Source organism: Staurois parvus, unplaced genomic scaffold (assembly GCF_062004578.1).
Source record: "Staurois parvus isolate SC_StPar_1 unplaced genomic scaffold, SC_StPar_1.0 ptg000139l, whole genome shotgun sequence".
NCBI lineage: Eukaryota > Metazoa > Chordata > Amphibia > Anura > Ranidae > Staurois > Staurois parvus.
Genome location: NW_028317935.1, coordinates 399,260 through 421,915, shown reverse-complemented (window position 1 = coordinate 421,915; position 22,656 = coordinate 399,260). Strand labels below are relative to the sequence as shown.

At 40.2% G+C, this 22,656-nt stretch overlaps 1 protein-coding gene across 1 annotated transcript in view; it reads left to right on the top strand.

Moving 5' to 3' along the window:
- WTAP (WT1 associated protein) overlaps window positions 1-19,305 on the top strand; it is a 77,915-nt gene extending 58,610 nt beyond the window's left edge. Inside the window, exons 7-8 of the mRNA XM_089673500.1 lie at window positions 3,958-4,112; window positions 18,080-19,305. Coding sequence (XP_089529626.1) covers window positions 3,958-4,112; window positions 18,080-18,654 — 730 coding nt within the window. The 3' untranslated portion in view covers window positions 18,655-19,305. The remainder of the gene's footprint in view (window positions 1-3,957; window positions 4,113-18,079) is intronic.
- Window positions 19,306-22,656: the final 3,351 nt, after the last annotated feature.

The following is a 22,656-nucleotide window of genomic DNA, read 5'->3' as shown; positions in this document are numbered from 1 at the left end:
TTTTGATTTAGATTTTATTTAATGACCTAGTTAAATCTTGTGTAAACCTTAACAATAACCTCCTATTATTATTTGATCCCATGTGGTCTATTTAACCACTTTCCCACCAGAGGATTTACCCCCCCCCCCCTTCCTGACCAGGCCATTGTGTTACGGAGCTGCGTTACGTTAAATGACAATTGTGCGGTCATGCATTGCTGCACCCAAATTAAATTTACGTCCTTTTTTTTCCCCCACAAATAGCTTTATTTTGGTGGTATTTAATTGCCTGTGCGTTTTTTTACTTTTTGTGCTATAAATAAAAGAACGACAATTATTGAGGGAAAAAAAACAATATTGACTTTTTGCTATTAAAGATGTCCAGTAAATAAATTTTAAAAATCAAATTGTCATTAATGTAGGGCAAAATGTATTCTGTTACATGTTTTGCTAAAAAAAAAAATCCCAATACTTGTAAATTAATTGGTTTATGTGAAAGGTATACCGTTTACAAATGGCAGCATATATATTCTTTTACTAGTAATGGCGGCGATCAGCGCCTTATAGCGGGACTGCGGCGGGCATTCTGACTCTGGGGAGAACTGACTTAGTGTCCCTGACATCCCCAGTTACACCAATACAGTGATCAGTGCTAATAAAATGCATTGACACTGTACTAATGGCACTGGGCAGGAAGGGGTTAACATCTGGGGCGATCAAAGGGTTAACTGTGTGTTTCACTATGGGGCTGTGTCTGTGCTTTTCACTGTAAGCACACTGCTTACTCTGCTATGCAGAGCAATACAAAGCAGTGTGCTGGAGTTGACGGGACTGGTTAACCATCCTCTACATCTACTCAATCCAAGAAAGAGATATTTTAGCTTTAGATTGGGCTGTTTCTTTAGATATACTTTTAACTATTGACCTATGCATATGAATAGCCAATAATAAATTGTTGGGGGGGGGGGGGTCACAGATACTCACGGGACAGTAAAGCCAACACATTTTTTAAGGTATCTGCTTTTTGCATAAATGTTCCTTGGAGTTGATGGCGACAAATTAATTTTAAGGGTGATGGGGTTCCCAACTAGTACACAAATTGTTCACTAAAGCTTTGCAATTGTACATTTTACTTTGATTCTTCTGTGAATGAACGTGTTCAGATTTGTGACCACCATTGTTCACGCAATTAATGCAGCTACACTGAAATGGAATTTAGCAGGTCCTCATTGTATCTGAATTTTTAAAGGGATCTTGTTTAATGTGGGTTGCTAGTGTTGACCTCTCTGTGAAAATGCTTTTTTGGCTGTAGTGATTTGATAGGTATGCAGGCCTGATGTTAATCACAAGGTTTGTCTTGGGGAGGTGGGCAGTGCTTGATTTAGAGTATCGGCGATGGGCAGGTAACATTTTAATGATGTCCGTATTGACAGCCTATATATATATTTTTTTTTTTCTTTCAAGAGTTTTTTTTGTTTCTTGTGTTCATTGATAGACACAACCTTTTTTTCTTGATCTTGACCAAACAGGGTTTTATAGCACCAGTACATGAGTAGGACACTAGGCAGAAAAGAATTTGGCACCTCCTATTGGCAATCCTCTAGGTATAAAACCTTCTTTCTGCTGAAGGCAAGCTGCTCACAGAATGTTATGGGTTAAAGGTTTTCCACAAAGTTTTGCAGGCTGCTGTTTTTTGGGTTTTGTGCGGCCCTTCGGGATGGTTCTGAGTGTTTTGTCGCTCTAGGCTTTTAGTTTGATTTCCCGTCCTTTTTAATATGGCACTGCTTGGGGATGTCCCTGTTTCGTCAAGATTAAAAAAGAGGCTGTGTCCGTCAATGAAGTAAGAGAAAACAGGATTTTTTGTTACTGTGAAATCCCTTTGTCTGAGTCATTACCTGACACCTACCCCTCTCTTGGAAATTCTCTTGGTACACTGCACTGTGTGTATCTAGCTTGCTTGTAAGAGACCGAGGATTTTATACCTAAAGAGGACTGCCCATAGGAGGTGAAAAATTATTTTCTTCCTAGTATCCTACCCCTGTAGGTGGTGCTATAAAACCCTGTTTGGTCAAGATTAAGAGTGGCTGTGTCCATCAATTAACTCAGAGAAAGGAATTTTATGGTGAGTAACAAAATTATATATATATATATATATATATATATATATATATATATATATATATATATATATGTTTATTTATTTTGCGGTGTATAATTTACAGTTATTCTTTTCTCATGGTTTCTCATTTGTTGTCTCTCATGGTCACAAATTATACCCCAACTGTTCTCTCCAAGATGCTCAGGACCATGTTTTGAAGCTGCGTGGTTTGATTCTTAAACAGTCTGCTACTTTCCAAACAGGGTAAAGGAATAAAGTGAAATGCACACAACTACTAACACCTTGAATTCCTTGTTTTGGTGGAAACCTTTTTATTTGGTTGCAGTGATCTTTATACACACATATTGTACTACTTTTGATTTGAGTCCTACAGGACACTTTGTCTGCCAGAATAGATTTTGACATTTGATTCCTCTAAAGCCATTTGAATTATTCCATGTATCTTTGGATGTTGAGAGGACTCAATGCTGGGCTTTTCAATTATATTATTAAATTGAATTACGGTCCTAGTTTTGGTGACCCTGGTCACACCCCCAGGATCCCCTCACTTTTTAGGGATTTTCTCTGTTTTGGCTGTGGGATAGGGAAGTGAAGGGATATCTCCCCAGTGGGAAACAGATTAAAAAAAAAAATTTTAAAGGGGTTATAACCTTCCCTTTTAAGAATGTTTGTTTTGACCTTTTAGTTACACTTTTTATGTACTTTTTCCTATGTTTCCACACACTGTAAAGGTTAAAGGAAACTTCTAGAAAATTAACTGGAAAGGAGAGCAGGGTAACATGTTAAGTACACTTACTTCCACATGGTCTTTCCTGAGTTGTAGATCTTTGACAGCTGTGTAGAGCGCATAGAAGTATCGTTAGCTCAGTCATTCTGGTCTGTGCACTTTCTATCACTGGAATTGTCTAATTTGGAATTGTAATGGTCTGCAATGAAAATTTATAGAACCGCAATTTACTTTGACCAGTTTGTTCAGAAAAACAGGTTAAGTAAGCAAATGGCACATTGAGCTGAAGTGTTAAGCTAATGGTACTGTTGTGCCCTCGGCAGAGGTTTTGGGGATCATAACTTAGAAAGGACAGCAAGGAGATGGATGTGGTAACATTTCAGTTACCTTTTGTTGGCCTTTTTAGTTATCTTTCTTGAAGTCAGAGAATTAAGTCCTGCTAGATGACTTCAGGCTGGCCCCTTTTGCAAGTGTAGCTATGTAAAACATTATAAAAAGTGCCTCAACTGTTTAATATCCAGTAATACACTGTCTCACCCTGCTCAGTTGCTCTCTATTTTTAGGCACTGTGCCAAATTTTTAGAGGCCGATCTGCTGGCAGCCTAAAATTTTAATGCTGCTGATGGCTCTGTGCTTCAACAAAATGGCAGCTTCTGGCAGGAAGAAGCAGCAAAAATGCTGAAGGCAATTTACAACACACACTCATTTTGGTATCATAATTATTTGTGAAATGTATAGTGCTTGCTAAAGAACATTATTTTTTATCAAGTTGTAAACTGGCTGCAGCTGTTTGCATTTGTAAGTGAAGTGACATTATCCCATGGTCATCTGAATCCTATTGAAGACATGTTTCAAGTAATGTGATATTGGTGTTATCTGTTTTGTTGCATCGGCATTTATCACTCTACAAAAGCTCTTCATTTTATTCCAACAAACGGTTTCTTATGGATAATGCAATCCTACATTTAGAATTGAACCATTCTCTTGTAGAAGGATATTCATTCTTTTGAGTAAAAAAATATTTGGAAAAAACCTCTGAATAGTTGTCATTTGCATGTTTAACGCAGTTCTCTAATTCAACAACGTGCATAAATTAACGTGTCCATGTTTTGACAAACTCTTTCCTTTACAGCCAAACAGGCAAAAAGTTAATGGCGAAGTGTCGAATGCTTATCCAGGAGAATCAGGAGCTGGGGAGACAGCTGTCCCAGGGTCGCATTGCTCAGCTTGAGGCAGAATTGGCTTTACAGAAAAAGTATAGTGAGGAACTTAAAAGCAGCCAGGATGGTAAGGGTTATATTGTTCAATGCATAAAATGTGTTAATTTTATGTTTACATTTTTTGTACCTACACTTTTTGTTCTACAGCTTCTGTTGAAGCAGTTCTGACATAGGTTTACATTGCTGCGCTCTGATTCTTGATTTGACTTTCAGTGCAATAATGTAGTGCAACTTGTAACAGGTGTCTATATTCTATGCGGTCAAAATCATGCTGCAATTGCACTCGAGTAGTACAGGAACCTCTTTCAAAATCACACTTTGCTAAATTGTATTGATATGAACAGGCACCGTTGAAAACAAAGTGATTTCCATTATCATGCAATTCTGCGCGACTCAAGTCATATCTAATATCGCACAAATGTGGAGCCATAAAGAGCCTCCCATCATTGGAACCCAAATTAGAAACAAAGTTGGGTGGATATTAACTATTTCCAAGCATTGTGTTTCTAGATATTTTTTAGTAGTACATTGGAAACTCACGTTTGCTAAACTGATTTCTATGAGATTACATGCGAGGTAATTAAGCAAAGTGTATAGTCCATAGGACGCTCCTGCTGGAACCAGACCTCTGTAGCCGCTTGGGGGGGTGCCAGAATGGTTATCAAGGATAGGGAAGCCCAACAGACACCGTGGCAGCTCTACATAGAGTTGGAAGCAAAGCTATAGTGCAAAGAGACATGGTAAGATGGTGCCTCTAAGTGTAGTATTGGCAGTTTATTAACATACAAAGATAAAATTCCACTTACAGAAAGTCAAAATACGAAAGGCTCTGATGAAGGAGCTCTTTGTGCATGCTCCGAAACGTGTTACCGCTCCCACCTTGCGTCACCTCCGACGTATGCATTCCATGACTCCTCCCGAGGTTCTACAGCCATCTTAGTTCCGACATCCTTGCGTTCCATGGGTCACGCTGCCGCTGGATGGCCGGACGGCCCTTAACCCATACCATCAGGAAAATCGGTCGATTTACTATGATGAGCCTGTTGTGTTTTGACTTCCTGTAAGTGGAATTTTATCTTTGTATGTTAACTGCCAATACTACACTTTGAGGCGCCTTCTTTCCATGTCTCTTTGCACAAGGTAATTAAGAAATCTGTTTTACATACCCTGTTGACCTGTGCATGCAGGTGCTTCATTCAGTGTGAAAAGGTTTAAATAAATTATTACAGCATGGGTAGCAACCAAAATTGTCAAAAGCCAATTTTCATACTTTTGGCTCTGTATTCCACCAGAATAAATTAAAACGAAACAATTCAATTGAATTTGAAGTGCAGACTTTCAGCTTTAATAAAAGGGGTTGATCATAAATATCAAGTACAAATTTTAGGAACTGCAACCATCATAATAAACCGTCCCTCCATTTTTAGGGGCTCAAATGTAATTGGACATATGAATATAATCATAAATAAAATGTTCATTTTTAATATTTTGTTGAGAATCTTTTACTGGCAATGACTGCCTGAAGTCTGGAACCCATGGACATTACTAAAGACTGTGTTTCCTCCTTTCTGATGCTTTTGCTAGCTTAACTGCAGCTTTCTTCAGTTGTTCTTTGTGGGTCTTTCTGCCTTTAGTTTTGCCTTCAGCAAGTGAAATGCATGCTCAATTGGGTTGAGATCAGGTAGATTGACTCGGCCATTGCAGAATATTCCACTTCTTTTCCTTCAAAGGCTCCTGGGTTGCTTTTGCAGTGTGTTTTGGATCATTGTCCATCTGTACTGTCAAGCGCCGTCCAATGAACTTTGCTACATTTGGCTGAATCTGGGATGATCGTAAATCTCTAAACACTGCAGGATTAATACGGCTGCTTCTATCACATTATCAATAAACACCATTGACCAAATGCCACTGGAAGCCATGCATACCCATGCCATCACACTGCCTCCACTGTCCTTTACAGATGACATTGTGTGCTTTAAATCATGAGCTTTTTTTTTCTTTTTATTTTTCTTCACATCATTCTGGTACAGATTAATCTTAGTTTCATCCGTCCAAAGAATGCTTTTCCAGAACTGGTATGGCTTTTTTAGATGTTTTTTGGCAGTCTAATCTGGCTTTGCTATTCTTCAGATTTATGAATAGTTTGCACCTTGTGGTGAACCCTCTGTATTTGCTCTTGTGAAGTCTTCTCTTGATTGTAGACTTTGACAATGATCCGCCCACCATCTGGATGTTGTGGATGGGTTTTTTCTTTACCATAAAGAGGATCCTGCGATCATCCACCACTGTTGTCTTCCATGGACAGCTGTACCTTTTTATGTTGCTGAGCTCACCAGTGCGTTCTTCTTTCCTCGGAATGTACCAAACTGTTGATTTGGCCACTCCTAATGTTGCTCCTATCTGTCTCATGGATTTGTTTTGTTTTTGATGCCTTACAATGGCCTGTTTCACTTACATGGACAGCTCCTTTGAACGCATGATGTGGGTTCACAGCAATGGATTCAAAATGCAAATACCACACTTAAAATCAACTCCAGACCTTTTACCTGCTTAATTGATTAAGAAATAATGGAGTAGCCCACACCTGGCCATGAAACCGCTTTTGATTCAATTGTCCAATTACTTTTGGTCCCTTGAAAAAGGGGGGGATGGCTACTCCTTAAGAGCTGTAATTCCTAATCCCTTCCTCCAATTTGGATGTACATACCCTCAAATTAAATCTAAGAGTGTGCACTTTCAACCCATATCCATTATAGAACTATAGCTTGAATATGTTTTGGTAAATACCTGGAAAAAAAATTGATTTGTGCCTGTGTCCAAATATATATGGACCTAACTGTATATTTGAAATCAAATATTTATTATTTTTTGGCAAATATATAGTGTGGGCAGATTACTGCCAGTCACAGGCTGTGTCACGCCCTTCAGGCCTGTGTCTTAAAATAACAGGGAGGTGAAGCCTCCATCATTCAAGGTATAATATCTCACTCCCATTGTGTTTAGTTGGTTAATGGGCATGGAAAAGGAGGGAGGGAGTGGGCTGTCATTTTAGCACTGTGTATACACCCACATGTGTGACTCTATAGTCACATTGACAGCTCAGATGTGATAGGGAGGAAATGCTCCGGATAAAAATACACTGAAATCTGAGCATGTGAACTAGCTGCCAACATTGCTTTGCAAAATCCCCATCTACAGTTGGGACATGGGGAGGAAGATGAACAGCAGGATCAACAAGGCAGAATACAGAACACAAATCCTATAGTGACCCGAGTGGGTATGAACAGCATGTAATACAACATTTATTGGTAGTTTTTAATGATGTGGGTTTATAGACACTTTAAGCATAAAACTATTTGCAAAAGTAATGACTGTGTACATCATTACACATTGATGCCTGCACCAGTACAGAATAATTACAATGTGACAAGCTGTCTGAGGAAAATGGTGCTAAGCAGTCTATGGGCTTGTAAAAAGCTGCCTGAACTACACCTACATGTTGGCACTCAGACTGAAGCAAATAGTGCACAAATGGCTTGTTACGCAGAATAGTGAATACTGAATATATTTTCTTTTCCTCTTTAGCCACTTTGATCCAATTATGCTCCAGGGCCAATTAACTCTACTTATGATACATGAGATATGATTTTTTTTTTGGGGGGGGGGGGGAAGGGGTGGTGAACAAACCTTTTTTTTTTTTTTTTAATGTGGTTTTGCCTCTTAAGAGATAAAATGTAGCTATGTATTGTAAAAGCAAAGAGAATTTAAGAAATAGACTACAAAGAGGCTGGGAAAGAAATTAGTTAATTGAGGCTGTTTAAGAATGGGGGGGGGGGGGGGGGTGGCAACCTGTGAAAAGCCCTACACCATTTGCTGCAAATAAAGTAGAACCACAGGCAAAACGTTTTTTGTTTTTCCAGTTTGGATAGAGCAAGGGAGGGTTGTAACCCGTCAGATTTATTTTCACCTTCTGTGTCCCATTGGGGAGCTTTCCCTTCACCTCCTGTCTCATAACCAAACAGGAAGTGAGAGGAAATCCCTGCAAATTAAGGGAATTCCTTGGGGCTCCCCCTGGTCATCAGAACCTGTGTCCCCATTGGAAGATTTCCCCTCTTACTTTTCTGGTGACAACCCAAAAGTTTGGATTTTTTTTTTTTTACTTTCACTTTCAATTAAAATGGTAAACAGAACAAATAGAGGGGGTGAATCTCCCTAACGGTTACAGACAATAAAACCTGAAAGGAATTCTAATCCCCTTCTACTCTATCCAAAACTTTAAAAAGTTTGCCTTTAGTTATACTTTACTTTAACATTGGTGCAGGGCTCTGGAACATATAAGCTATGCTCGAAGTCATTACTGGTTACATTTCTTATATCCAGTATATAACCACAGTTACTTTTTTTTTTTTTGCAGTAGTGTCATATTTACCTTTCAGGTGCATTAAAGTGGTTCTAAAGGCCAGCCTTTTTCTTACCTTTTTTAAAGTGGTTGTAAATCACAGACCTGAAATGTGAACAAAGCATATTCCTCTGTGGTATGTCTGCTGCTTTGTTCCTCTGCTATCAGCATGAGTCACTTCTGACAAGTTCTCCTTTCACCAAGAGAAAAATGGTGGCACCCTCAACTCTGTTCCTGTGAGCTGTGTGTAGGGGGTGTGTCTTTCCTCCAGAGAGCTCACAGAACTCCTCACTGAGCTCTGCATAGTGAAACCTAAGCTGTCCGCCCCCCTTTTTTCTGAACTCTGACCAGCTGTAAATTCAGCACTTTGAATGGATGTAGAGAAGGCTGCAGATAGACAGGTACAACTTATGTAGGAGGATTTGTTTCATCTCTGTGTATCACCTGAGGCCAATCACTTCACTAGGTATACTGTGTGTAAGGGTTTACAGCCACTTTCAATGCATTCCCTGCATTAAGGTAAGAAAATAAAAATGTCCCAGCAGTTGTATCGCCCTCTCACCTCCCTATATTTACCTATCCTATTTCGATCCAGTGGTGTGCCCATTTTGCAGTGGCGTTTGGTCTCTGTTCCTCTTCTCGCAGGACACAGAGGCAGCAGCGGGAACCATTGGCTCCTGCTGCTGTCAAACAAATTTTGGGAGAAGGCGGATGGGGAGTGGTGTCAAGCCAGTCTGTATGTCTATGGAGCATGCGGCTTGCGATAGGAGTTCACACACAGAAAAGGAGGAGCAGAGGGCATCACAAGGGACCCCAGGTTAGGGGGTTCTGAGTAATATAACATGTTTATTATTTAAATAAAGTATTCTTTACAACTGCTTTCAATTGTCTCTCCAAAAAAGTCACAAAAAAATGCTAACCAATTCAGGAGATATTGAGAGATGGTCTGTTTAACCTTAACATCCAGGTCATATTATTATTATTATACAGTATTTATAAAGCGCCAATAGTTCACTCAGCGCTGTACATTACAGAGGGGGACAGAACATGTGACAGAACAATAACAATACAATGCAAAACATGAGGGGATTGAGGGCCCTGCTCTTATGAGCTTACAATCTAGGAGATTCTGTTGAGCACAGAGTTGAGCTCTTTAACCACTTGCGCTCCTGAGGATTTACCCCCCTTAATGACCAGGCCTCTTTTTGCTACTCGGCGCTGCACTAATTCAACTGATAATTGTGCGGTCATGCAATGCTGCACCTAAACGAAATTTACATCCTTTTTTCACACAAATAGAGCTTTCTTTCGGTGGTATTTGATCACCTGTGCGCTTTTTATTTTTCACGCTATAAACAAAAAAAGACCAAATATTTTTAAGAAAAACAATATTTTTTACTTTCAGCTATAAAAAATATATAGTAAACTCAAAGTTAGTTATAAATTTAGGCCAAAATGTATTCTGCTACGTTTCTTTAAAAAAAAAAAATCCCAATAAGTGTATATTGATTGCTTTGTGTGAAAGTTATAGCGTCTACAAACTATGGTATAGATACTGCAATTTACGACATTTTGTTGCTGTACAGCGCTGCATTGGTAAAACGGACAATTGCGCTGTCATGCAATACGGTACATAAATGAAATTTATGTCCTTTTTTTAACACAAATAGAGCATTCTTTTGGTGGTATTTGATCACCTGTGCACTTTTTATTTTTGGCGCTATAACCATAAAAATGTTTGAAGAAAAAAAATATTTCTTCATTTTGGTCATACAAAATATCTAAAAAAAAAACTAAAATTACGTCATAAATTTAGGCCAAAATTTATTCTGCTACATGTTTTTGGTTAAAAAAATGCCAATAAGTTTATATTGATTGCTTTTTGTGAAAGTTATAGCGTCTACAAACTATGGTATAGATAATGGAATTTACATAGCTTTTACTTTCTGACTGCCCATCACATTTCTTGAGGTGCTATAATACCAGGATAGTACAAACACCCTCAAATTACTCCTTTTCGGAAATTAGACACCCTAAGCTATCTGCTGAGAGGCATATGGAGTCCATGGAAGATTTATTTTTTTTCCACAAGTTTCTGGAAAATGACAACTTTTTTTTTTTTTACACAAAGTTGTCATTTAAATGATTTATTTCTCGCACAAGCCATGAGTATATGTGGAATTACACCCCAAAATACATTCTGCTACTTCTACTGAGTATGGGGATACCACATGTGTGAGACATTTTGGGACCCTAGCCACATACAGGAGCCTGAAATCCAGTGACCACTTTGAAAGCCTGAAGGTGCGTAACTTCCTCATTACACTTCCTAACTACCTATCACAGTTTCGAAGGCCCTGACATGCCAGGATAGCCCCAAACCCCCACCCCCCCCCCCAAATGTCCCCTTTCTGGAAAGTAGACACCCCAAGGAATTTAAAAAGAGGCATGGTGAGTATTTTGCAGATCTCATTTTTTCTCACAAGGTTTTGAAATATAAAAAAAATAGAAGAAATATATGTTTTTGTTTTTTTCTTCATTTTCCAAAAACGTGTGGCACCAAATGAGATCTACAAAATACTTACCGTGCTTTTTATCAAATTCCTTGGGGTGTCTACTTTCCAAAAAGGGGTAATTTGGGGGGGAGGGTGCTATCCTGGCATTTCAGGGCCTCCGAAACTGTGATAGGTAGTCTGGGAGTGTAATGAGGAAATAAAGCCCTTTAAAAGCCTGAAGGTGCTTATTGGATTTTGGGGTCCTGTAGTTGGCTAGACTGCCAAAAAGTCTCACATGTGGTACCCCCATACTCAGGAGAAGTAGCAAAATGTATTTTGGGGAGTAATTCCACATATACCCATGGCATGTGTGAGCAGTAAATCATTTAAGTGACAATTTTGTGTAAAAAATAAAATATACATAATTTTTTTTTTTTGTCATTTTCCAAAAACTTGTGGTTAAAAAAAATAAATTCTTCTATTGATTCAACATTCCTCTCAGCAAATAGTTTGGGGTGACTACTTTCCAAAAAGGGGTCATTTTGGGGGGTGGGGGCATTTTATGTGATTTTTGCGTACCCATGCCGCCCTGTAGCAGTATTTCTGCTGAAGGGTGGTCAGGAAGCGGTTACAGAAGAGGTTTGTGTAACGGCGCTGCGTTACTTTAACTGACAATTGCACGGTCATGCAACACTGCACCCAAATTAAATTTACATCCTTTTTTCCCACAAATTGAGCTTTCTTTCGGTGGTATTTGATCACCTGTGCGGTTTTTGATTTTTTTGCGCTATAAAAAAAAGGCTGACAATTTTGAGAAAAAAAAAAACTATTTTGGACTTTTGCTATAAAACATGTCCAGTAAAAAAATTAAAAAATCTAATTTTGGCACAAATTTTGTCCAATGCATTCTGTGACATGTCTTTGCTAAAAAAAAAAAGTCCCAATACGTGTAAATTAATTGGTTTACATGAAAGTTATAGCGTTTACAAATGGCGGGAAAGATACTGGGATTTTTATTTTTATTTTTTTATACGAATAATGGCGGCGATCAGCGACTTATGGCGGGACTGCGGCGGACTTTTTGACACTGGGGGGGAACTGACTTGGGGTCACTGACATCCCCAGTGACACCAATATAGTGATCAGTGAACAAAAAAAACCCACTGACACTGTACTAATGGCACTGGGGAGGAAGGAGTTAACATTTTTATTCACTGAAAGGGTTAACTGTGTGAGGGTAGTGTTTTACTAGGGGGCGGGGGTGTGTGCTGGATGGGGACAGGCTGATCCAGAGAGATAAACTCCTCTCCAGTTCAGCTTGTCAGGAGCTGACAGGCAACTGACAGAGAGCAGGGCTGTGTGTAAACAATGCAGTCCTGCTCTCTGTCAGCGATTTGCCGCTAATTGCCGGGAAACGGCTGGTAATGACCGGCTGTGACCCGGCGGCTGAGACCCGCTGCTGACACCTGCGGAACAGGTAGGGCGGGCGCCTCGCGCGCCCCCTACCTGTTTTGCAAAACCACATTTTAAAACGTGGTGTTGCGCAGCTGTGCCGCCCTGCAAACGTTTTAATGCAGTGGCTGGGGCTCAAGTGGTTAAATCTAATCTATAGCCATGCCAAAAAAGATCTATTTATATTTCTGATGCCCAGTTATATTGTGAAATGGATTAATTACCTGTTAAAACCAAGGCTTTTATTAAAAATCGCTTGCAGAAGCTCTTGTGAGTTAGAACAGTACAGCCACCACCACCTTCTTTTCCATCCACATTCATATTACATTTACGCATAGTAGTGAGTGGGCAGATTGTTTTCATAAATATCACCTCAGACCAATGTCTGTGTACCCTCCTCAGTGAGCTTGGCAAAGGCCAGTTTTTTTAAATTTTTCATTTAACCACTCGCCTACAGGGCACTTATACCCCCTTCCTGCCCAGGCTAGTTTTCAGCTTTCAGTGCTGTTGCACTTTGAAAGACAATTGCACGGTCATGTAACACTGTACCGATATGCAATTTTTATCTTTCTTTGAGACAGAGCTTTCTTTTAGTGGTATTTAATTACCTCTGGGTGTTTTATTTTTTGTGCTAAACAAACCAAAAACTGAAAATTTTGGAAAAAAAAACGTTTTTTCTGTTTGTTATAAAATTTTGTAAATAAGTGATTTTGCTCCTTCACTGATGTGCGCTAATGAGGCTGCAGTGATGGGCACTGATAGGCTGCACTGATGAGGCACTAGTAGGTGGCACTAATGGGCATTGACAGGCATCACTGATGGGCACTGAAAGGCAGCACTCATATGCAGCACTGATAGGCGACACTGACTGGCACTGTTAGGTGGCACTGACTGGCATTGATAGGTGGCACTGATAGGTGACACTGAAAGGCAGCTCAGATGGGCACTGATATGTGGCATTGATGTGCACTGGTAGGCACTGATATGCGGCATTGATGGGCACTGGCAGGTGGCATTGATGAGCACTGATGGGCACTGGCAGGTGGCATTGATGGTTACTGACAGGTGGCACTGCTGGGGCTACACTGATCATCAGGGCACACTGATCATCAGTGCCCTGATGATCAGTGTATATATCCCCTCCGAGGAATGCCGATTACCGGCTCTCCTCTCGAGCTGTCAGCGTGACAGCTCATGAGGAGAGAAATACCGAAAACTGGCATTTCCCTGTTTACATGCGATCAGCTGTGATTGGACGCAGCTGATCACATGACCGAGCCGACATCTTCGGCTCTTTTCATTGATCGATGATCTGCTGTGTCCGAGGGACACAGCACAACACTGATAACCGCGCATGGGTGGTTAGAGTCGGAGGACGTCATGTGACGTCCTCCCAGGACGAGAGAACTGCCTTGCGCCCTTCATTACCTTATATGGCGGGCGGGAGGTGGTTAAACGAAGCCAGCTAATGTGAGGTTCAATGATGTGCATTTTACTGAAACAATCCGTCTTCTCATTTGTCCAAAGAGTATTTGCTTTTTTTTTTTTTTTAGATCTGACAAAATCTGTGTGAAAATACTGTGATTAAAAAGTGTTCCTTTAATTTTTTTGAGCATAGTATCAAGCCAATTAAACTCCTGGGATATTGATCTGGTCAGTTAAGTAGCGGGGGGGGTTGTTAATCAGTTTAAACTGCTTCGGTGTTAGTAAAATTGACAACAAGTGCCCTAGATGGGCAACAATGAGACGACACCCAAAACAGGAATGCTTTTAGGGCTCATGTACACTACAACTGCTAAACTCACGTTTAGGAGCTGTTCAGCATTTTTTTCAGCAGCCCCTGAACTCACCCTAATGTTTTCCTATGTGTCCATGTACACATCTTCGTTTACATGCAGTTGAGTTTACAGTTTTCTTTTTAACGCAACAAACTTGCGTTCAGATGTCGATGTTATCAGCCTTTCAAATGCAAAACGGCAAACCGTGTTTATAAACTTTTGCGGTTGAAATTTTTTTTTAAACTAATGAAATATTAAATGTGTCGCGCTCCATCTACTAAACACTGAAATATTTGCAATACTCTCCCCTTCAAACGTGCATTTCATGCACATCTGTGCTAATTAATAATAAATAATATAAATAAATAAATATTAATCCATAGTGATGTAAATAAAATAAAATTAAAACACCTCTGTGCTATAATTGATTATTAAGCAATATTGCTAAATGTTTTATAAATTAATAAGATCAATAATGTGAAAAACTAATAAATATATTCAAATTCCATATACGTGATATTATTGTTATAAAAATTAGATAAACAAGAAACCACCATTTAAGGTGATATATATGTGCAAAACAAAATATATATGTGCAAAATTCAAAATACACAAAAAAATTTAAAATGAAAATAAAAATAAAAAAGACCTCTATTTAGTCTTGCTGTGCAAGTGATATTGTGTGCTCACCTCACTTATACAGCCCAAAGTTCTAAATGGAGCTATATACTTATTGTCCTTAACTAGACATAATATAAGTGTCCCAATTTTGATCTTTATATATATATAAAAAAATATATATTGCTGTTGGAGTGGACTGTAATATTACTCTCCTTCCACTGGGTGGCCTCCCAAATTCTTCTGAGCTGTGAGGGCTAGATGGATGAATGCGGATATCTCCCCTCGTCCTGTGGGGATCTATCTCCTATCTCCTCTTCTTCCCTTTTGCTCCTCCAGTTTAGACCATGAAAAAGAAAGATTCCTACATAGTGCTTTATCCTTTACAATTTAATTTTAATTTATTTACATCACTATGGATTAATATTTATTTATATTTATTATTAATTAGCACAGATGTGCATGAAATGCACGTTTGAAGGGGAGAGTATTGCAAATATTTCAGTGTTTAGTAGATGGAGCGCGACACATTTAATATTTCATTAGTTTATTTTCACACAGTATTATGAGTGTGTATTTGTGTTGATGCACCATCACATTTTTAGGAGTCAGTTATTTATAAGCATTTTTTAAATATCACTATAGTAGCTCACAAGTACACATTATTATTAAATTTTTTTTTAACTCTTTCAGTTCCCAATGGTGTCCAGAGCCTTTTTTTCATCATGAAAAATGCATGCAAAGCGTTTTCAAGGTGCTCAGATGGACAAAACACTTAACACAGGATGTTCCTACCAAGCTTCTCACACATTGTAATGACCAATCCACACTTCAGACCTCTCCCACCCTTGGAAACAAAATATTTGTTAATGACCATTCATACCAACTTTCTCTTGAAGACCCCCTGCCAGGTGACCTTAATGACTCACTCCAGCAGACACCTTCCCACCCTTGGAAACAATGAGCAACTCACACCTAGCTAATGGCAACACATACTGCTGTGTCTGCTTCTACTGTGTGTACTTCTCTGATACAGTCTGAAATAGTTAATAATTTACCACTTTTCAGTGCATTCTGGGCATTTGGGAGGTTCTCCTATGCTTATCTTTAAAAAATGCTTCTAAATGCAAACGCTCATAAACGTGTTATGCAAATGCAGCTAAACAGGCATTTTTTAACCTACGTTTTCCAGCAGTCAGTTTCCATCGTTCAGAAACGTCCTGTGTACATGGGGCCTTACAGTTGGAGGACACTGACATTTTTTTCCCTACTCTTTTCTGACTATTTTTCACTAGTTTTGCATTTGGCTAGGGTCAGTGTCACTACTGGTAGCATGAGGCGATACCTGGACCCTTCAGAGGTTGTACAGGCAGTCCAACTTCTCCAGGATGGCACATCAATACGTGCCATTACCAGAAGGTTTGCGGTGTCTCCCAGCACAGTCTCAAAAGCATGGAGGAGATTCCAGGAGACAGGCAGTTACTCTAGGAGAGCTGGACAGGGCTGTAGAAGGTCCTTAACCCATCCAAAGGACCAATATCTGCTCTTTTGTGAAAGGAGTTACAGGATGAGCGCTGCCAGAGCCCTACAACATGACCCCCAGCAGGCCACTGGTGTGAATGTCTCTGACCAAACAATCAGAAACAGACTTCATGAGGGTGGCTTGATGTATTCTCGTGGATCCTGTGTTCAATAGCAAATGCCAATCGAGCACTATGGTGCTGGGCAGTGAACACCAGAATTGGCAGGTCCACCACTGGCGCCCTGTGCTTTTCACAGATGAGAGCAGGTTCACCCTGAGCACATGTGACAGACGTGAAAGGGTCTGAAGAAGCTGTGGAGAATGTTATGATGCCTGTAACATTGTTCAGCATGACCGTTTTGGTGGTCGGTCAGTGATGTCTGGGTTGGCATATCCATGGAGGGATGCACAGACATCTACAGGCTAGACAATGGCACCCTGACTGCCATTAGGTATCAGGATTAATTTCTTGGACCCATTGTCAGACCCTACGCTTGTGTAGTGGGTCCCGGGTTCCTCCTGGTACATGACAATGCCTGGCCTCATGGCGAGTATGCAGGCAGTTCCTGGAGGATGAAGGAATTGATACCATTGAATGGCTCCCATGCTCCCTTGACCTCAAAATCCAATAGAACACCTCTGGAACAGGGGCAGACTGGCAACTCATGGGGCCCCCGGGCAATAGGGAATCATGGGGCCCCTGTGTCCTAGCCCACACTCAAACCACACCCAAAAAAAGCCTATGAAAGGTACCAGTGGCATCTCATGGCGCCCCCTACTGACCTCGGGCAGTGCCCGAGTTTCCAAATGGTCAGTCCGCCCCTGCTCTGGAATATCATGTTTTGGTCCATCCAACGACGCCAGGTTGCTCCTCAGCCTGTCCAGGAGCTCAGTGATGCCCTGGTCCAGATCTGGAAGGTAATACCCCAGGACACCATCAGTCTCATTAGGAGCATTCCCCAGCGTTGTCAGGAATGCATACAAGCACGTGGGGGCCATACAAACGAGTACCATTTTGAGTTGCTGCAATGAAATTTTCAGCAAAGTGGACTAGCCTGCTGCATAATTTTTTCACTTTGATTTTTGGGGTGTCTTTGAATTCAGTCATCTGTAGATTAATAATTTTCATTTCCATCAAACGATGGGGTATCCTTACGTTCCTAACACATTACCGAGCATGATATTTTTCCCCATTTGAGATCTGATGTGTTTTTTTTTTTAAGTGTTCCTTTAATTTTTTGGAGCAGTGTATAATAGGGCGTTTGATTTGTATTTCTATGTAGTAGAACGGTAGGCAGAACTTTATTTTCAGCTTTGGATAAAGGGGAGAGATAAAATCACCTTTCAGGTTTTTATTGCGGTCTGTGGCTCTATTGGGAAGATTCACCCTTTCTATTTGTCTTGTTTACTGTTTATCACCAGGAGTAAAAGTAACACGTAATACCAAATTTTGAGTTTTCACCAGGAGTAAAGTGGAAATCTTCCAGTGGGGGAACTCGTTCTGGTGATCTTGGTTGACAACCAGTGGTCCTCTCTCTTTTGTAGGGAAACACTTCCTGTTGTTTTTTTTGTTGTTTTTTTTTTTTTTTTTTTTTTTCCTTCCCTATGATACATTATGTGAGGGGAATCTCCCAAATGGACACCAGATGGCAAAATTAAAACTGACAGGGGTTTTAACCTTCCCTTACTCTACCCATAATAAAAAAGAAATTGCTGTTTAAATTTTAGGTATGGTTTCTAATGTTATGCCTTTGTTTTTCCATTATGCAGAGCTGAATGACTTCATTATTCAATTAGATGAAGAGGTGGAGGGAATGCAGAGCACTATTTTGGTCCTACAACAGCAGCTGAAGGAATCTCGACAACAGCTATCTCAATTGCAACAGCAGCAATCTCAAAATTTAGCTCTCAGGACTCCAGCAGAGACCAAGGAAGAAGGAGAATCTAGCAGTAAGGAATGCAGTCGCTTGTCAAATGGACCGAGCAATGGAGGCTCTTCTCACCAGAGAACTCACAGCTCTACAGGGCTTTATAGAGAGAGTAGTAACGCAGAAGATGACTTTCCTGCATCTCCAGTGAATGAGGGCAAATTGCCAAACCACTCGGAGGAGAGAACTGGTAGAGGTGGAGGAAGCTATATGAATCAGCTTAGTACTGGGTATGAGAGTGTAGACTCTCCCACTGGAAGTGAGAACTCTCTAACCCACCACTCTAATGACACAGACTCCAATCATGACTCTCAGGAGGAGAAGCCAAGGAGTGGGAAAGGCAGCCGAACTGTAAGCTCCCGTCACATTCAAAATGGCTTGGACTCTGGAGCAAATATGCAGGGCTCTGTTTTGTAAAAATAAATAAACTTTTTTTTTCTCCCTTTTATACATCCTTTAATTTCAGAACTAATACTGTCCAGTGCATATTTTGTCATAATTTTTGCCTTTGAGTTTTGTTTTTCATTGTTGCTTACTGTAATAACTCTGCCAATTTGGATGTTTTAACAGATAATTACGTTGAAAGTTGTAAAGAAGAAAATTTACATTTGTTTAGATGATTATTTTTATGTAAGGTAATGAAAAGCTGAACTAATTTACAACTTTGAAAATATTTCACATAAATGATGTCTGTACAACGTGTATCTAAATTCTTAGCTGTGTAATGGCATTCCTACCCATGTTTTCATCTTATCTAGACATTATCAACAATCTCATGGTACTGTGTGGGTTTGGCTGCCAAAGTTTACCCAGTGACATAGGTATACCACAGGTTGGACTATTAGAGTCCTCTGGTAGTTTCAGTGTTAAACACAGTTTTGCTCTCTTCAGTAAAAACATTTTGTTCATGGCTGATTTTTCCTCCTTTAGATGGCTGAACGTTAGAATTGTGTGCCGTTGCTCAGTTTTCAAACTGTTGTACTTTGTTTATGCATATGACTCTGTGACTCCAATATTACCTTGCCTGTACTGACCAAACCAAAATAAAGATTTTTAATGTCACCTTTACACAGCCATTTTGTGCATTCAGTAAATGATATGACAGAAATTTAATTTCCAAAGTACTAGTGCTATTATGGCATCTTGGTGACACCATTTCCTAGGGAGGTGATTATCTGATCAGTTTCTGAAATGACTACCTCCACTGTAGAGACCACTTTTAGTGCATCTTCATTTATCATATGCACCACTTCCAATTATGAAACGTTGGTATACTTTGGAAGTGTCTGTAAGCCTTGTCCCTTTTTATGTATGTAATGTTGATACAATGGATGAACAATTGTTAAATAAATACTATTCTGAGGAGCTTAAAAGGAAGCATATACTGGAAAGTGTCTGCCATTGCTAACAACTTTCTGAAAATACAGGTTTAGGCAGGTATGAAGAAATGCTGTAAAGAAAGAATGCTTTCAAAAATATATTTTATTTTTATCAATTTAAAAAATGCAAAGTGAGCAAACAGAAGAAAAATCTAAATCACTTTTAATATTTGGTGTGACTTTTGGCTTCAAACCAGTATCACTTCTTACACATTTTGTACACTTGCGCAGTCAGGGATTTTCTATAATTATACTTATGATTAACCAGTAACTCCAATCAGGTGCTAATCATCAATTTCATATGTAGGTTGAAACAGTCATTAACAAACAGCTGTGTACAAGGCTTAAAACCGGGTGAGGAACAGATACATTTTGCTACTAAGGTGGGGTTGTGGAAGACAGATTAATGTCACAGGTAATACACAATGGCAAGACTGGGAGTTGTACTGCATCAGAGTGGTTTCTTCCAGGCAAGAATTTCAAAGCAGGCTGGGGTTTCAAGATGTGCTGTTCAAGCTTGTTTGAAGACGCACAAAGAAACTGCTAACAGCCAAGGAAACGTAATGAAGCACATTAAAGACTTATGCTTACTTTCCTTCGATGTCAGAAGGTGTCCAACAGTTCCATCAGGACAGAACTGGCGGAAACCAGTGGGACCCAGGTACACACTAATCCACTGTCTGGAAAAGTCTGGTCAGAGGTGGTCTTCATGGAAGAATTGCAGCCAAAAAAGCCATACCTATGACATGGAAACAAGGCTAAATGAGTCAAAATTTTAAATATTTGGCTGTAGCAGGAGGCAGTTTGTTCACCGAAGGGCTGGAGAGTGGTACAATGAGTGTCTGCAGGCAACAGTGAAGCATGGTGGATGTTCCTTGCAAGTTTGGGAATGCATTTCTGCAAATGTAGTTTGAGATTTGGTTAAGATCAATTTTGACCTCAATGCTGAAATATACAGATGCTTATCATGCCATCAGGGAGGTGTTCGATCAGCCCCAAATTTATTCTGCAGGAGGGCAACTACCCCATATATACAGCCAATGTCATTAAAAACTACCTTCAGCATAAAGAAAAACGATGTTCTGGAAGCGATGCTTTGGCCTCACAGAGCCCTGATCTCAACATCTTGAGTCTAAGATTACATGAAAAAAATAGAAGGATTTAAGTCAGCCTACATCCACATAAGACCTGTGGTTAGTTCTCCAAGATGTTTGGAACAAACTACCTGCCATGTTCCTTCTGGGCCTATGTCCTCCATGACAGGTGAAACCTGGACCCTTTTACAGGGCCAGCAGCATGGACACGTAAGACAGAATTGCCCTGTATTAACCATTACTGTTGTAACTGAGGTTGCGTCAAATGAATTTCTGTGTAAACTTCAAACTTGGCACTGAAACCGAACTACTCAGAGCCTAAGCTCAGGTGAATGACCAATAATGGAGCCCCGCCAAAAGCTCAGGCTGTCACTTTGCTAGGGCTACATAACTCCGCAGAGTGATGAGGCCTCCCTAACACTGAAGCAGGAACACCATATAGCACGAGTATCGGCATCCAAAGCTACTTATACCTACAGGTGAAACTCGAAAAAGTAGAATATCGTGCAAAAGTTCATTTATTTCAGTAATGCAACTTAAAAGGTGAAACTAATATATGAGACTCATTACATGCGAAGCAAGATCATTCAAGCCGTGATTTGTCATAATTGTGATGATTATGGTTTACAGCTCATGAAAACCCCAAATCCACAACCTCAGAAAATTAGAATATTACATGCAATCAATAAAACAAGGATTGTACATAGAACAATATCTGACCTCTGAAAAGTATAAGCATGCATATGTACTCAGTACTTGGGTTGGGCCCCTTTTGCAGCAATTACTGCCTCAATGTGGCGTAGCATGGAAGCTATCAGCCTGTGGCACTGCTGAGGTGTTATGGAAGACCAGGATCCTTCAATAGCGGCCTTCAGCTCTTCTGCATAGTTCGGTCTCATGTCTCTCATCTTTCTCTTGGCAATGCCCCATACATACTCTATGGGGTTCAGGTCAGGAGAGTTTGCTGGCCAATCAAGCACAGTAATCCCACGGTCATTGAACCAGGTTTTGGTGCTTTTGGCAGTGTGGGCAGGTGCCAAGTCCTGCTGGAAAATGAAGTCAGCATCCCCATAAAGCTCGTCTGCGGAAGGAAGCATGAAGTGCTCCAAAATCTCCTGGTAGACGGCTGCGTTGACCCTGGACTTAATGAAGCACAGTGGACCAACACCAGCAGATGACATGGCTCCCCAAATCAACACAGACTGTGGAAACTTCACACTGGACTTCAAGCATCTTGCAGTGTGTGCCTCTCCATTCTTCCTCCATACTCTGAATCCTTGGTTTCCAAATGAGATGCAAAAGTTGCTCTCATCAGAAAAGAGGACTTTGGACCACTGAACAACAGACCAGGTCTGTTTTTCTTTAGCCCAGGTAAGACGCTTTTGATATTGTTTGTTGTTCAGGAGCTGCTTGACAAGAGGAATACGACATTTGAAGCCAATGCCCAGGATCCGTCTGTGTGTGGTGGCTCTTGATGCACTGACTCCAGCCTCAGTCCACTCCTTGTGAAAGTCCCCAACACTTTTGAATGGCCTTTTCCTGACAATCCTCTCCAGGCTGCGGTCATCCCTGCTGCTTGTGCACCTTTTTCTTCTACACTTTTCCCTTCCACATAACTTTCTATTAATGTGCTTTGATACAGCTCTTTGGGAACATCCAACTTCTTTTGCAATTACCTTTTGAGGCTTTACCTCCTTATGGAGGGTGTTAATGATGGTTTTCTGCACAACTGTCAGGTCAGCAGTCTTTCCCATGATTGTGATTCCTACTGAACCAGACTGAGAGACCATTTAAAAGGCTCAGGAACCCTTTGCAGGTGTTATGACTTAATTAGCTGATTAGAGTGGGACACTTTGAGCCTAGAATATTGCACCTTTTGACAATATTCTAATTTTCTGAGATTGTGGATTTGGGGTTTTCATGAGCTGTAAGCCATAATCATCACA